The 16,772-nt window shown below is 44.3% G+C and overlaps 1 protein-coding gene across 1 annotated transcript in view; it reads right to left on the reverse strand.

The window, feature by feature from the left end:
• The window catches only part of LOC124795835 (facilitated trehalose transporter Tret1-2 homolog), a 190,039-nt gene extending 174,930 nt beyond the window's left edge, over positions 1–15,109 (reverse strand). The window contains exons 1-3 of the mRNA XM_047259918.1: positions 14,987–15,109; positions 14,733–14,900; positions 3,323–3,566 (exon numbers count right to left, since the gene is read on the reverse strand). Of these exons, the coding sequence (XP_047115874.1) occupies positions 3,323–3,566; positions 14,733–14,900; positions 14,987–15,109 (535 nt within the window). The remainder of the gene's footprint in view (positions 1–3,322; positions 3,567–14,732; positions 14,901–14,986) is intronic.
• Positions 15,110–16,772: the final 1,663 nt, after the last annotated feature.

The following is a 16,772-nucleotide window of genomic DNA, read 5'->3' on the forward strand; positions in this document are numbered from 1 at the left end:
ACTATTTCTCTTATGTACATGGAGGGAGATTTGGAAGAAGGATACTGATTTCTGTTGCAACATTCTGGGGCTTTGGTGGGACGCAATGTAAAAAAAAGACGTGTAGCAACCGCTGACCGAAGTCGTTGCGTTGCTTTTTTTCGAACGTGGGATTCGCAGGGCTTTGCCAGTGTGTCCATAGGTATACTAAGGCGAACAACCCGCGACTGAGTGAGAGCGTAGTACTGGCCATCTAACAATTTGAGCTACATACTTCACTTGGATGTAAACAACCTCTACAGATAGGCCATGCAACACACTCGGCGCCGGTCCCTGTGGCCGAGAGGTTCTAGGCGCTTCGGGCTGGAACCACGCGACCCCTACGGTTGCAGGTTCGAATCCTGCTTCGGGAATGGATGTGTGTCATGTCCTCAGGTTAGTTAGGTTTAAGTAGTTCTAAGTTCTAGGGGACTGATGACCTCAGATGTTAAGTCCCATACTGCTCAGAGCCATTTGAACCATTTTTTGTACACACTCCTTCGTTTTGCGGGTTCCGATGGTTGACCAAAGATGAAATCGTCAGATTGAAATTTAGGATCCTCTATGTGGCAGCTGATGCTGATAGGGGATATGTCCTGGATCCAGGCCTGGTGTATCCTATGGCGATCACAGTGACCTGCCATTGTGTTCAGAGCACCTAGTCACGCAAAATACTTCCGTCCCCAAGGTAATGACAGCTCTGTGGAATATGCAGAAACACATTTTGCACTGTAACATCTCCAGAAACGTCTCAGGTACGGGTTGCCACTTCCTAGAATCACCCACGCCATCTCTTCTGAACAGCGCCCCTTGTTGAACGGGTACAAAGTACATCGATTTAAACACGAAACAGAGGTCTGAAGCGGGTGAAAAATTTCTCTAAGTTACTGAATAATTCAGATTCCGGCAAAACCATGGAAAATGTTTGAAATCATCGTGATGCTCATTTAGTTTACCATTACGATAGGTGTTATGATGTAAGAGATTACGTCATCAGGTCAACTTTTAAGCGGGGCATATTTTTAATGAAGGACTAGTCTCTATGGGGATGGCTTAGTTTCTAGCGGAGCTCACGAAGCCTGTTTATATCTTGATGTGTGTCCTTGACGTCTCCAAACTTCACATACACCGATTCCATCAGAAGTTTGTGGCACCAAACTTCTCTGATGTCAAGTTCATTTATATAGGTATCAACAGTTTCATCTACTGTGTGAAAGGTAGCGACCCATACAAAGTAATTCGGTGCAATCCCAAGGAACTCATTACATCTGGAATTTCTGCAGATAAACCTTGAGGTATAACACCTTCGAACGAGAGGGTTATTGGTCTGATGAAGGAAGAGACGAATGGCTCTCTGGTTGTGGAGTTTGTAGCGCTCAGATACATGCACGCCCATAGGCGCAGGTGTCCCCAGAGACACGCCAAGGGTGTGCATTGTGCCACCTCACTGGTGCTCACGATACAAGACTATAATGAGTGTTTGTGGGCTGATGAAGAATCGCCTTATGAAGTCCAGCGAGTAGCCTTAGGTCGCGGGACCATGAGATACGTATTACACTGCCACTGATACTCAGTCGATCGCTTCACAACGACAAACATTTTATCTCGATGGATGGTATCGGAACCATCCCTTCTTACATTGTTTGTTGGTTGTGTGTGTGTGTGTGTATGAAAGTGTATTGCATATATTATTACGTATATTGTGTACATGATTACACATTGTGTGAGCTTGTAAAGAAATAGTATCGATATAGTCCCTATACCCTCTAAATATTGCAAATAATTAAAAAATCATCTTGATATAGTGTGTCTCTGCTGCTTTAAAATATTGTATATTAAATGAGTTACAGTTACCCAAATAGTATCATTATGCATTGTTGCAATATCTTCTTGAGATAAAGAAATGTTTTGCTTTGTTACAGGTATTGTGCATCTCCTCCTCAACCACTGAATAAATTTCGGCCACACTTGGTACACACATACGTTACTGTCAGCAAACAATAGCTGTATGGATACCATCTATCTATCAGAGTTGAGGACATATGACGTAATTAACAAAGAGATGAGTCAAATATCACTTGACTGTTCGGACAAACTCGGTTCTATATCGAACGCAGCAGCGTATCGGGAAATCTCGCACCCGTTAGAACGTGAGTATCGTTTGCCAAGCTCTAAACGTATACAAAATCAGCTTGTAGACACGCGAAGCTGGTACGTGCAAGATACAAAAATTGCCAGGGCCATGTGTTTTTAATTTAGATATTGTACATCCACATTTGCACATTACGCATGTTTCTTCGTACGACGGCTTCATAATTTCAAAGATGGTGTGTGGAATACATGGATATGAAATGTTGCCGATATTTCGCTACAAACATTCCTTCATGATCGAAAATTGGCAAAATGAATACCCAGGCAATGCTGGGTTTGTCAACTGGTATGAATAAATTCATATGAACATAACATCAAATTTTATTACTGAATGTGCATACTTCCAGTTCGATATATATGTACTGTATCAGGAGTAAGGAGAGCGAGGAAAGCACACAGTTTTTATGAGAAGCAACTGCAACGTTTTGTAATACTGGAAACTAGCCCCATTTCAATGGCTTTCTGAGTATAGAGGTAAGTTTAAATGAATGATAAAGATCATAACTATGTCGTCACAGTAATAGAAAAATACTGTCTTTTTAATGGTCAGTTCCGTTTAGATACGTCAAATTTTACACGCATTAATAATTTAGTCCTTAAAGAGTAAAAAGGAAAGAGAATCGGTGAGGGTCAATTAAAGCATTAAAAATACCAGAGAAGGCCTCTAACGTACGTAAGGAAACTGACTATAAGTACCAGTAAACAAATATAAACATTTATTTTACGAGGATGTACGAAACACAAGTAGGTTGTTCCTTCGTAAAGAGTCTGATTTCATTACACTGGGGATACTGAACACAGGATTCTGGATTCTGCTGTTGCTGTTGTCGGAGGAACCACCTTTTAGAGCTGTTGTGTCGTAGGTTCTTACCACATTCCTGAGGTTACAAGCACAGAGGTTTTCCATTTCATGGAATGTCTGTCTTCCTTCCACCGATTCCTCCACAGGAAGTATACATCATTAGTCCAACATTAACGATTCAGAGATGCAAGTCCCCATTTAACAACGTCGGCATTATACAGCTTGCTGTATCTTTCAGGATGCTGAAATTCGTCTATATCTGCCTGAGTGATCAAATTGGTTGGCTGGACTTGTGACGGTGTGGAGAGGGTTCAACGCTCATCTCTGATGAGATATCGGCCAACGAGCGACCTCGGGTTTCAGGAATGAAAAACCACACGAAGAAAAACCCTAGGAAAGAAACCATCGTGAAAAACCAGAAAGGTATAAAAGCGCCGTAGGTGTCTGCGACCACCTGGAACAGCTTGGTGTCGCTGAAGCCCAACAACGACGCCAAGACGAAGACGGAGGTGGTGGTCAGCACTCGAAGCGAGGGCGGCACCAGCTCGTTGGGCAGCACCCACAGCAGAGAGCTCGGGCCCATGCCGAAGGACACCTGAAACAGGGATCATCTTTCGTCATCTTAGGGCTAGTGATCTGATTTTCCCATACAAACTAGCCGGCTATACCATTCTGTACTCACAAAGCACGCGGTGCTGTTGATTTGAGGTCTGGAACACACAAAATTTCTTGCGAATAGTTTCCTGAATAAATGCCGTTAAATGGTGACGTTACTACCGTTTTAAAATTTGTTAGCGTCATTTTTTAAAAAGTATACGAGCTCATACATCCTGGCTGAGTAGCCTCTTCACGCTTTTTGGAAAAAGATGAATTCATCGTCAATTATGCAAATAGCCTAGGTCAACTTTCGAGAACGTTTCATCTCCAGAAAAGCCTTTTTGTACACTGAAGCGTCAAACAAACTGGTGTATGCAACCATATTCAAATACAGATGTATGTAAACAGTCAGAATACGGCGCTGGGGTCGGCAACACCTATACAAGACAATAAGTGTCTGCCGCAGTCGTCAGATCGGTTACTGCTGCTACAATGGCAGGTTATCAAGTTTTAAGTGAGTCTGGACGTGATGTTATAGTCGGTGCATGAGCAAGGGGGCACAGCATCTCCGAGGTAGCGATGAAGTGGGAATTTTCCTGTACGACCATTTCATGAGTGTACAGTGAATATCAGGAATCTGGTAAAACAACAAATCTCCGACATTGCTGAGACCGGGAAAAGATCGTGCAAGAACGGGTTCGATGTCGACTGAAGAGAATCGTTCAACTTGACAGAAGTGAAAACCTTCCGGAAATTGCAGCGGATTTCAATGCTGAGTCATCAACAAGTGTCAGCGTGCGAACCATTGAATGAAACATCGTCGGCATGAGAGGTACTGGCGGAATTAAAGGTGTGAGGACGGGGTGTGAGTCGTACTTGGGTTGCTCATTTGGTAGAGCACTTATCCGTGAAAGGCAAAGGTCCCGAGTTCTAGTCTCGGTCCGGCACAGTTTTAATCTCTGCCAGGAAGTTTCATCATCGATATGGTCTTTCGGAGCCGAAGGCCGACTCGTGTACACTTGATGACTGCACAGAGCTTTATGCTTCCCCTGGGCCCGTCAACACCCCATTGGACTACCGATGACTGGAAACATGTTGCCTGGTTAGACGAGTCTCGTTTAAAATTGTATCGCGCGGATGCACGTTTACGGATATGGAGACCACCCAATGAATCCATGGACCCTGCATGTCAGCAGGGAACTGTTACATTGATGGAGGCTCTGTAATGGCGTGGGGCGTGAGCAGTTGGAGTGATGTGGGACCCCTGATACTCCTAGGCAGGTGACACGGACGTAATCATTCTGTCTGATCACCTGCATCCATCCATGTCCATTGTGCAATCCGACGGACATGAGCATTTGCAGTAGGACAATGAGATACCCCAAATGTCCAGAATTGCTACAGAGTGGCTCCAGGAACACTCTTCTGTTTTTGGACACTTCCGCTGGCCTCAAAACTCCCCAGACACGAACATTATTGAACATATATATGATGCCTTGCAACGTGGTGTTGAGAAGAGATCTCCTCTCCCTGGTACTCTTACGGATTTATGGACAGCCCTGCAGGATTCAGGCAAAGAGCTGTCACAGAGTTTCTTTTGGTGGAAAACCACAGCATCGCAGATAATCAAAGGCCTTGCAGAATGTCCACGGACTCCCGACAGTGAACTGCGAAAGATAAAGAGTATAAGTAACTCCGTATAGGAGACTCAGGAAGCATAGGAAGAAATTTCACAACGTGAAGTTAGGTTATGTTTCTTTGCCTAATTGAATAAAGTTTACTATTAATGAAAGTTTAATGTACAGAACATTTTGGATTCCTACCACCGGCTATCGCAACTTCTCTCCTTCCTCGTTTGTGTCGGCGCTGTTTTCGACTATATCTGCCAGAACAACTATAGCTTACGTCAACCCATTGACATTCTAGTTCTCAGGAACAAACAACAAGCTTGCTGCCTGTGCTAAGATGTGCCTTTTTGTGACGCCTTAAAACAGCGTCCAGGCGGTACCTTGGGATAGCTGCCTGGAGCATCTGAAATTTGCAGGGTTCTAGTGTTAAAATTTACGCCTGGTAATCTAAACGTTACCACTTTTGCCTGCTCTCTACATTTAGTCTCTAGTTTCCTACCCTGGAGTGCACTTGATGGCTTCCAGTCGCGTTAAGCACAACATCGTACAAGTCATTAAGTTTTCAATATATGAAATTTCCCCCATTGGAAAAATTTGTTGACAATTATTTTCCGACAAATTCATAATATTGTATCTGTTTTAGTGAAAACATCTTAGCTCTAAAAACTACATTATAGACATTCTTGGTTAACGACTTCAGTTCTCTTTAAATTTTGCCTTTTGTACAGTTCGTATTTCACTTCACTTTTGCACACATGTAAGAATCAACATAAAACACTGTTTCATTTTATCCTGCATTTATATATACATAGATATATACGCATAGAAGCATCGTCGTAAAACATTGTTTCATTCTTAATGAATACGTACAATACATAGAATATGAATTTAGATCATTGGATGACTAAATTTTCTCCTTTTTACATTACACATGCAAATACACAACAAAAAATATTTCTCTCTTTTTTATGTTACATATATACGGCCATGTTTATTTGTTTATTGTTCTTCACTTCACTTACCCATAAATATGTCAATACTGCACATTTCATGTCATTATTACAACAATAAATCTGAAAGAGAACACACAATCCTACAAAATTCTTGTTTACATTTTATTATGTGACGCACGACAGTAGTTTCTTACGTACTAAGGAGTTTTGCACAGCTTTGCATGATCTCTGATTTCTGGATAGTGATGTGATAGTTAACGCGTTTATTTCCTCATCGCATTCAAAAGTAATGGAGTTTTCTTCACGTTGTTCACTATTTCCTCTGCTTGACAGAAGAGGCCGTCCACTACTAATGCGTGTCACTTCCGATCTCTCACATGTGTGTACTAAGGTCGTCCTCACACACACTCTGCCACAACAATCATCGCTCATGCCTTGTACATGTACTTAAAGCAATCTCTAAAAAATCTGCAGTATCTTCACAAACAACGTATAATCACAATGGTAAACACTGCTGCTCTTGGAGAACTGTTTCCTCCTCTATTTCTCTTATTTTATGACCTGCTATTTTAAGGTTGTCTAAATGTTGTATTACAGGTTCCAACGGCTTGTTTACTTGTAATTCGGAAAAGTTCCTCTTTTCTTTATTTATAATTGAGCAATCAATCTCCATATTTAAATCTGGCACTATTTCTTCACTGGTCACATTAATTCGTATTACTTGTTCGGACTGTATGAACATCTGGGTTCCATGTCCTTTACAATTTCCATAAAATGTTAGTTTCCCTGTACCTTTGATCAGTGCATCTATTGGCTTGTTGTCATTACGCAAAATTGTCAAGCCTTCTTGTTTTTGACCAATGAATAAGCACTGGTCCTGACTCAGTGGAACCCAAATACCCTCATTTAGTTTCGCAAATTTTTTGATACAATCCTTGAGAATTTCCCTTACGGGTTGGAACGTCCTTTCTTTACGTGTATCGTGATAATTTGTGGGCATTAAAGCAGAAGTTAACAAATTTTGAGAACGCGATCTGTCTCTTTACACAACAGTTCTGCGTTACTCAGTTTTGCATAATACCTCTTTCATCAAATAACAAATAATCTTTTTCTGACTGTATGTAGATAAATAAACTTTGACGCCCATCAACTTCATAAGGCAGAGGTAATACTTTGTACGGATTAAATAGTTCGTTCTCTACTAATCGTACATTCGGTACATAACTATGGGTATGGCCGGACATAAACGCTTCAACATCAATTATACATAATAACTGGTATCCGCTCTGTTCTATGAGAGCACTCTTGAAACTGTCCAAGTGAGTTCACTACGGCAATACAGTTAACCACGTGCAACACTCCTGTCAGTTTCCTCATCCTTAAGTCAAGAAAATAATTCTCTTTCAATAGAACTTCTTTAACCTTTTTGCATGTACTACTAAAAATTTGTTTCTCTTTAAACGAATGACCACATTTAGGCCCTTTGTCCTCACTACAGTGTATGGGCCACGCTACTACATGTCGAGCTTAATGCTTCTGCCCCTTCTAACGTACAAAAAGACTTGATCATCTGTTACCTTAGCTCTTCTCCTTAAATTGTTTGCTATAATAACTTATTCATTGGCGTATCTGTCTCATTTTCTCTTTTACTTCCAGTATATAATCATCGTAATTATAAGTAACAACCGCTGCATCTCTCTGCAATATATCCGGTGTGTTACGTACATGCTCTATCGAATGGTATCTCATGTAGGGTTTAATTCATTCCTCTATTGAGCGTGGTGCTGTACATGAATACTGCCAATGGAAGCCATTCGTCTCAATTTGATTGAGCCCTATTGGTGTAGTGTCTCAAGAGTTTCGTTGTAGTTCGGTGTGATCTTTCCAATGGTCCGTGCGATTGGGGTAACAGGACTGTAACCTATACTAATCCTTAACAATCTGCACACTCTCTTTAGCGTGTCACTCTGAAAACTGCTGCCATTGTCACTGAGCTTTAATGAGGGTGTCCCAAATCTCACAATTATTCTTTCCACCAGGACAGAAGCTATTATATTTGCGCTCCGCTTTTCTATCGATTTTACTACAATGAACTTTGTTAGAGCATCTTGGAAATTTAGTACATATCTATTATTTGTGACTGTTGCAGTCAGTGTGCCGACGATATCAATATCACACCTATCAAACACTCTTTCTTGTGTTGGTGTTATAACCAACGTAATTTTTTATTTTGCGTATTTTTTTGACATCCACTGCATTTTCTATGTAGTCCTCAATGTCCTTCATCCCAGACTAAGCTGGGTATTTGCTAATTCGATCTTAAGTTCTTACGATCACTTGGTGACCAGTTGTGGGTGTGTCATAGAATTCCCGCAAATTTTTTGGTAGTTATCTCCTGCTGTTCGTCTTTCTCGACTACCGTCATTTCCTCGTTTTCATTTGCCTCTATTTCGGTATCAGCTGTCTGTACTTCCCAAATCCTTGACATTGCATCCGCTACACAGTTGTTCTTGCCTTTTTTAAATACAATTTCATAATCATACTCGCCAATTTCAATCTGAATTTCACTAAGCTTGAGGACGAATCGCTAATACTTCCGACCCACTGCCATGATTTATGATCTGGACTAATGGTAAACTTAGAACCAAAAACATATGGTCTGAAATGTTTGACGGCCCAAACTAATGCCATTAACTCTCTCTCAATTGTGCTATGACTTCGCTTTGCATTGTTCAAAGTTTAGTACGCATATGCAACTAGGAAGTCTTCACCTACTCGCGCTTGGCTAAGAACTGAGCCAATAGTTTCTCTTATTGAAATCGAACGATGAAAAATATTTTACCTTACCCAGTGTGTCTAAAATTTCATCTGTACATAGAAGTCGTAAGACTGTGTTGACAGTAATGTCATTTAGTCTTCTGCAATCAGTTACAGCCCTCCATTTCCTTTTACCAGATGCACCCATCTATCTGAGAATCATGAATAACAGGGATTTATAGACGCTTGTTGAAGGTACTATTATATCGTCCTCCTGCATCTGATTTATCTCCTGTTGTAACGCTTTTTGTGCCCTTCTGGTATTCTGTAAGGACGAGAGCAAATTACTCGACCGTCCCTTCGGGAATCAGTTTCATTTAATGCCAGATTGTATCTATATACACTCCTGGAAATGGAAAAAAGAACACATTGACACCGGTGTGTCAGACCCACCATACTTGCTCCGGACACTGCGAGAGGGCTGTACAAGCAATGATCACATGCACGGCACAGCGGACACACCAGGAACCGCGGTGTTGGCCGTCGAATGGCGCTAGCTGCGCAGCATTTGTGCACCGCCGCCGTCAGTGTCAGCCAGTTTGCCGTGGCATACGGAGCTCCATCGCAGTCTTTAACACTGGTAGCATGCCGCGACAGCGTGGACGTGAACCGTATGTGCAGTTGACGGACTTTGAGCGAGGGCGTATAGTGGGCATGCGGGAGGCCGGGTGGACGTACCGCTGAATTGCGCAACACGTGGGGCGTGAGGTCTCCACAGTACATCGATGTTGTCGCCAGTGGTCGGCGGAAGGTGCACGTGCCCGTCGACCTGGGACCGGACCGCAGCGACGCACGGATGCACGCCAAGACCGTAGGATCCTACGCAGTGCCGTAGGGGACCGCACCGCCACTTCCCAGCAAATTAGGGACACTGTTGCTCCTGGGGTATCGGCGAGGACCAGTCGCAACCGTCTTCATGAAGCTGGGCTACGGTCCCGCACACCGTTAGGCCGTCTTCCGCTCACGCCCCAACATCGTGCAGCCCGCCTCCAGTGGTGTCGCGACAGGCGTGAATGGAGGGACGAATGGAGACGTGTCGTCTTCAGCGATGAGAGTCGCTTCTGCCTTGGTGCCAATGATGGTCGTATGCGTGTTTGGCGCCGTGCAGGTGAGCGCCACAATCAGGACTGCATACGACCCAGGCACACAGGGCCAACACCCGGCATCATGGTGTGGGGAGCGATCTCCTACACTGGCCGTACACCACTGGTGATCGTCGAGGGGACACTGAATAGTGCACGGTACATCCAAACCGTCATCGAACCCATCGTTCTACCATTCCTAGACCGGCAAGGGAACTTGCTGTTCCAATAGGACAATGCACGTCCGCATGTATCCTGTGCCACCCAACGTGCTCTAGAAGGTGTAAGTCAACTACCCTGGCCAGCAAGATCTCCGGATCTGTCCCCCATTGAGCATGTTTGGGACTGGATGAAGCGTCGTCTCACGCGGTCTGCACGTCCAGCACGAACGCTGGTCCAACTGAGGCGCCAGGTGGAAATGGCATGGCAAGCCGTTCCACAGGACTACATCCAGCATCTCTACGATCGTCTCCATGGGAGAATAGCAACCTGCATTGCTGCGAAAGGTGGATATACACTGTACTAGTGCCGACATTGTGCATGCTCTGTTGCCTGTGTCTATGTGCCTGTGGTTCTGTCGGTGTGATCATGTGATGTATCTGACCCCAGGAATGTGTCAATAAAGTTTCCCCTTCCTGGGACAATGAATTCACGGTGTTCTTATTTCAATTTCCAGGAGTGTATGTCAACTTATCCCCTGGCAAATGGAAGATATCATTGTACACACAACACACCAATATTATGTACTGTCCGCCCCGGTACCTGCGTGGTCAGCGCGACAGAATGTAAATCTTAAGGGCCCAGGTTCGATTCCCGGCTGAGTCGAAGATTTTCTCCGCTCAGGGATTGGGTATTGTGTTGTCCTCATCATCATCATTTCATCCCCATCGACGCGCAAGTGGCCACAGTGGCGTCAAATCGAAAGACTTGCACCAGGCGAACGTTCTACCCGACGGCAGGCCCTAGTCACACGACATTATGTCCGCCCCCGGTAGCTGAGTAGTCAGCGCGACAGAATGTCAATCCCAAGGGCCCGGGTTCGATTCCCGGCTGGGTCGGAGATTTTCCTCCGCTCAGTGACTGGGTGTTGTGCTGTCCTAATCATCATCATTTCCTCCCCACCGACGCGCAAGTCGCCGAAGTGGCGTCAAATCGAAAGACTTGCACCAGGCGAACGGTCTACCCGACGGGAGGCCCTAGTCACACGACATTATTATTATTATTACGAGGGCTATCCACAAAGTACATTACGTTTTGGAATTAAAAATAAATAAAGTATTGGAATTTTTTTTATTATATACAGATGAAAGCCACACTTAAATACTACTTTTCTACATAGTTCCCATTTAAATTAAGGCACTTATCGTAGCGATGGACAAGCTTGGAAATTCCTTCGTCGTAAAATTCGGCCGCTTGCCCCTTCAACCACGTGGTTACCTCTTCTTGAAGCTGTGCGTCGTCATCAAAACGCTGCATAGCCAACCACTTCTTCATTGCTGGGAATAAGTGGAAGTCGCTCGGTGCCAGGTCGGGACTGTACGGCGGATGAGGAAACAACTCCCACTTAAAAGATTTGAGAACTTCACGAGTGGCATTTACCGTGTGGGCCCGGGCGTTGTCGTGAATCAGCAAGATCTTTGAGCCCAACTTTCCCCTGCGCTTGTTTGTATTGCTCTTCTGAGGTTGTGCAGAGTTTGGCAATACTTTTGAGAGTTTATTGTAGTGCCTCTTTCCAGGAAATCCACAAAAATCACACCTTTTCTGTCCCAAAAGACAGTTGCCATCACCTTCCTTGCCGACATTGTCTGCATGCATTTCTTGGGTTTTTGGGGGGAATTTGTGTGCCCCCACTGCATTGACTGCAATTTTGTTTCGCAGTTCACATGCTTAACCCATGTTTCGTCACCAGTAACGATGCGATCGAGTAATGAGTCGCCATCTTTCTTGTAAGCGTCCAAAAACGTTAATGCTGCAGCCATTCGCTGATTTTTGTGAATCTCTGTCAAGATTTTTGGTATCCATCTTGTACAAAACTTGTGGTAACCAAGCTTTTCGGAAATGATTTCGTGCAACTAACTTCGTGAAATTTGTGGAAAACTCATAGAGAGTTCCGTTATTGTGAAATTACGGTTTTCACGGACCGCGGCATCGACTTTTTCGACAAGATCGGTAGTGACTATGCTGGGTCCTCCACTTCGCTCTTCGTCGTGAACCTTAGTTCGGCCATTTTTAAATTTTATGACCCATTGACGCACTCCACCTTCAGTGATTATGTTGTCCCCATACACTTCACAAAGCTGCCGATAGATTTCTATCGGTGTACAGTTTTTTGCAGTCAGAAACCTTATTACAGCACGCACTTCACACTTCGCGGCATTTTCAATTAACGCTTACATTTCAAACTGTCACAGTAACTCAACGGAGAACAGCACGAACCTCACACTAGCACGGCAGGATGCCGACTGAGCGGCGGAATGCCATGACACCAAGATGGCCGCGCTAGCCTCGCCCCTAACGGACACAAACGAAAACGTAATGTACTTTGTGGATAGCCCACGTATTATGTACTGTTTTTCTACTGCATTTAAGTGATCCAAATTTTCCTTAATGAAGTGATCCTCTATTTTTTCTCACTCGAGACCTTCTCTCCCATGCGCACAGTCTACTTCTGACTTGGGCTAAATGTCGGAATTCCTACCGTCTCAATGCGAGGTATCTCCGTAGAAACGGGCGCATGTATTTAACACGCTAATAAAACAAGAGCCTCTTTGTAAGCTCACAAGCGCCTCTGGTAGATGCACCTTCCTGCAACTCTTGTTTCTTGACAATGTCTTCTCTTAGGCTAGCATCTGCAACTTTATTCTCAAAATTCTCTGCTCACGAGGACCCAACTATGTTTTAGCCACCTGGCCTGTCTTAGGCTCTGTAGCGTCCGTTTCTCATCGATAACAGTCTACATCTACATCTACATGATTACTCTGCAATTCACATTTAAGTGCTTGGCAGAGGGTTCATCGAACCACAATTATACTATCTCCCTACCATTCCACTCCCAAACAGCGCGCGGGAAAAACAAACACCTAAACCTTTCTGTTCGAGCTCTGATTTCTCTTATTTTATTTTGATGATCATTCCTACCTATGTAGGTTGGGCTCAACAAAATATTTTCGCATTCGGAAGAGAAAGTTGGTGACTGAAATTTCGTAAACAGATCTCGCCGCGACGAAAAACGTCTTTCCTTTAATGACTTCCATCCCTACTCGCGTATCATATCTGCCACGCTCTCTCCCCTATTACGTGATAATAAAAAACGAGCTGCCCTTTGTTGCACCCTTTTGATGTCCTCCGTCAATCCCACCTGGTAAGGATCCCACACCGCGCAACAATATTCTAACAGAGGACAAACGAGTGTAGTGTAAGCTGTCTCTTTAGTGGACTTGTTGCATCTTCTAAGTGTCCTGCCAATGAAACGCAACCTTTGGCTCGCCTTCCCCACTATATTATCTATGTGGCCTTTCCAACTGAAGTTGTTCGTAATTTTTACACCCAGGTACTTAGTTGAATTGACAGCCTTGAGTATTGTACTATTTATCGAGTAATCGAATTCCAACGGATTTCTTTTGGAACTGATGTGGACCACCTGTCACCTGTCAACCGGTAGCTTGTTTGCCTATTCATTTCTGTGGCGTTCTATTGTTTACTGGCCCCTCTTAAAAGCTCAGTAAACCTCGAACTCCATTCCATGCTTTCACACCAGGGCGTTTGAAAATCTGTTAGTGGCTTTCTAAGCCCCTGTCCCTAAATACTTGCGCACTGCACTTCTATCTCTGCTCACAATTTAACAGGTCTGTCCCCGCTCCACAGGGCCTCCTTTGCCTAATCAGTTGCTACACCGGGCTTTTAAAGAAGGCTGTATTAATTAAACTGGCGTAGGGAATATCCAGTTCCCCTCTTACTGCGTGAAACATATGTTTAACCTTTAATTCCCGATCTGTTCCAAGATACATATGTATGTATGACCGGACTTGTGATACCTTTAATCTTTATGCTTTATTGAACTCTGTACCCGACGTGACTTCGCAGATACTTCGTACTGAACAAGCTAATTTTTATTCCATTATCTAGAAGCAATTTTAATGCATTTTCTGTACTCCATGGGCAGTTCAATTCTACAAACGCACTTTTACTTTTATAGTTGACTTGGAATACCTTTAACAGTTCAGCAACAGGCGGCTGCAATGTGATGCTTTCCTTTCGTTTCCCGTTTCTTATTTCTCACAGAATTTCCTGCAGCCTTAGTATACTCTCTAGCCTTGTGCCCTGGCCTATGATGTGCGAAACACACAACTGACTTCGCTCTCTAATAAGGACTTCTGTATCCTAATACACTGCAACTTTCACACCAGACTGCCTCCGGAGACTCTGAATCTCGACACGCTTGATCCAGCTCTACATTGAGAATTATTTTCTCAAGTCGGCAGTTTCGCATTAGTGTCCTGATTTACCACAGGTTTTACATTTAACATTACTTTTGCAATCCTTAGATGTGTGCCGTACTTGTCCACATGAGAAACACTTAAGGGCGATATGCCCTGACTTGCCCTGATGAATTCTATCACCTCCTTGGCGGACATAACAGCTGACTCTTTCATCAAGTGTAATTTTGCAACAAAATATTTTTTACTGCTTCTAAGATGGAAGAGACTTCACACATGGGCACTTCATGCAGGACCCTGAAAACAGGTTTCTCGAGTTTTAGGAATGTTGGGCGATCAGCTGCAAGTACTAATTCAAAAGCTATGTCCACATTATTAGGAATTCCATTTAATACAGATTTAGTACCATCTAAAGCCTGGGGAATAAGTTTAAGGGTACCACTGATACTAATGCTACACACTACGGCTCCGCCATTGGTAACTATACAAGGCCATAACTTACTTTAGTGTGCTGACATGTTATGCAGAAGCGAGATGAGACAGCGTCACTGCTGAAAGCAAAGTGCTCTGCTGAGAAGAGATGAGTGGAGTTGAGCCAAGCAGCAGCTATGCTGTACCAGGCCATTGCATACCGCTGCCTGTCGTCTGCTCATGGCCACTGCTGACGACGAAACTCCCGAAAGAACCATGTATTGTCTGCTGCTGGGTCACGCTGTCGCCCATTGTCATTGCCCTGGAGGTCCTCCCTGGATGGCGGCGGCAGCTACGTCTCATTATCGCTCGGCTGTTCCTGTGACCCCTGCGTTGTCATGAAGTCAGACAGGGCTGCCCTAGCCGCGTCCCCTCTTCAGGCATCAATCTCCAGACCTCAGCATCATTGCCGGCCGCGGTGGTCTCGCGGTTAAGGCGCTCAGTCCGGAACCGCGCGACTGCTACGGTCGCAGGTTCGAATCCTGCCTCGGGCATGGATGTGTGTGATGTCCTTAGGTTAGTTAGGTTTAAGTAGTTCTAAGTTCTAGGGGACTGATGACCACAGCTGTTAAGTCCCATAGTGCTCAGAGCCATTTGAACCATTTGAACCTCAGCATCATTCTTCAGCTCTTCATGCTCCATCTGTTCTCACTAGAGTGCAACTCCTGCTTTTCACATGAGCCTCAAAGCCATCAGTTCAGTCATGACGCTGGATTGAGTACGTGCGAAGCCCTTATGTATCACAAAAATCGTTACGGAAATCCTCCACAACTGACACGAGAAAATGTTTACCTATGTCGCGTCCTAACACAAGACGGGGGAAGACAGAAGGTTTAGATCAGTCTGCAATTTCCAAGCGTTTAGGAGCAAATGCAGAAAGACAAATTCAAAGTGTCACAGGGCACCTACGAGAGGTGCGAATTCTGCCAGTCAACAGGATGATTTCAGCTGGAGACTCGTGAAATCCAGGGGTCTGATTAACACCATTTATTGGCGCCCAGACTAACTACTATACTGAAGGGTAATTGTAAACATTAGAAAAAACAAAGGAGGCAGATTGTAGGTGAACAGAAGTCAGTGTCTAAATTCACAGGAGTGGCCGCTAACAGAAGTAGTGAACACTAGCAGCATGTTAAGTACAAACACGTGAGCATCATTCCAATTTAGAAAATAGACATGTCGGAGCTTACCAAGGCTGACCGCGAGCAACACGGAGTCGATGTCCCAACGATCTGACTGAGAACTCTCTGTGAATACAGAAACAAGGGTTTTTAACGAATAGTGGCGGTGCATAATGTCTTCCTTCCTGTAGTCGATCCACAAATGCACCAACACTTAACAAGCTTCGGCCAATGTGGTGCGGTACACTGCACCTCCTGGGCGCCTCTGGCCAAGTACATTTAGAAACAGTTTTTATGGCACTTGGCCCCGACCTCAGCACTTTTGCGAGTGTGGGCTGCCATAGTAGCACTCTTGTGCAGCCCTAAAGCATCGACTACACACCGACCAGCGTGGTGCCACAGCGTCAAGAAGACAATGACCTGCTCGCCAACGAAAACATCGGGCAGCGCCACAATCCAAGAAGACAGAGTTCAGCGTCATCTGTCGTAGCTTCTCTCCCTCCTTCTTTGTGTCTGTGCTGACTTTCACAGTAGCTGACACATTGGCGGCTCGGATTCCAGAACCACTAATGCCTTTCCTCTTCGCCACTCTGTCCTTTTGCGAGGGGTTTTGCTGTAGTAGCACTCTAATCTGTGGAAACTCACTGACGTTGCGGTTCTCAGGAACAATAATCAAGCTTGCTGCCTCTGCTAAGA

The sequence above is a fragment of the Schistocerca piceifrons genome, chromosome 4 (assembly GCF_021461385.2).
Source record: "Schistocerca piceifrons isolate TAMUIC-IGC-003096 chromosome 4, iqSchPice1.1, whole genome shotgun sequence".
Lineage (NCBI taxonomy): Eukaryota > Metazoa > Arthropoda > Insecta > Orthoptera > Acrididae > Schistocerca > Schistocerca piceifrons.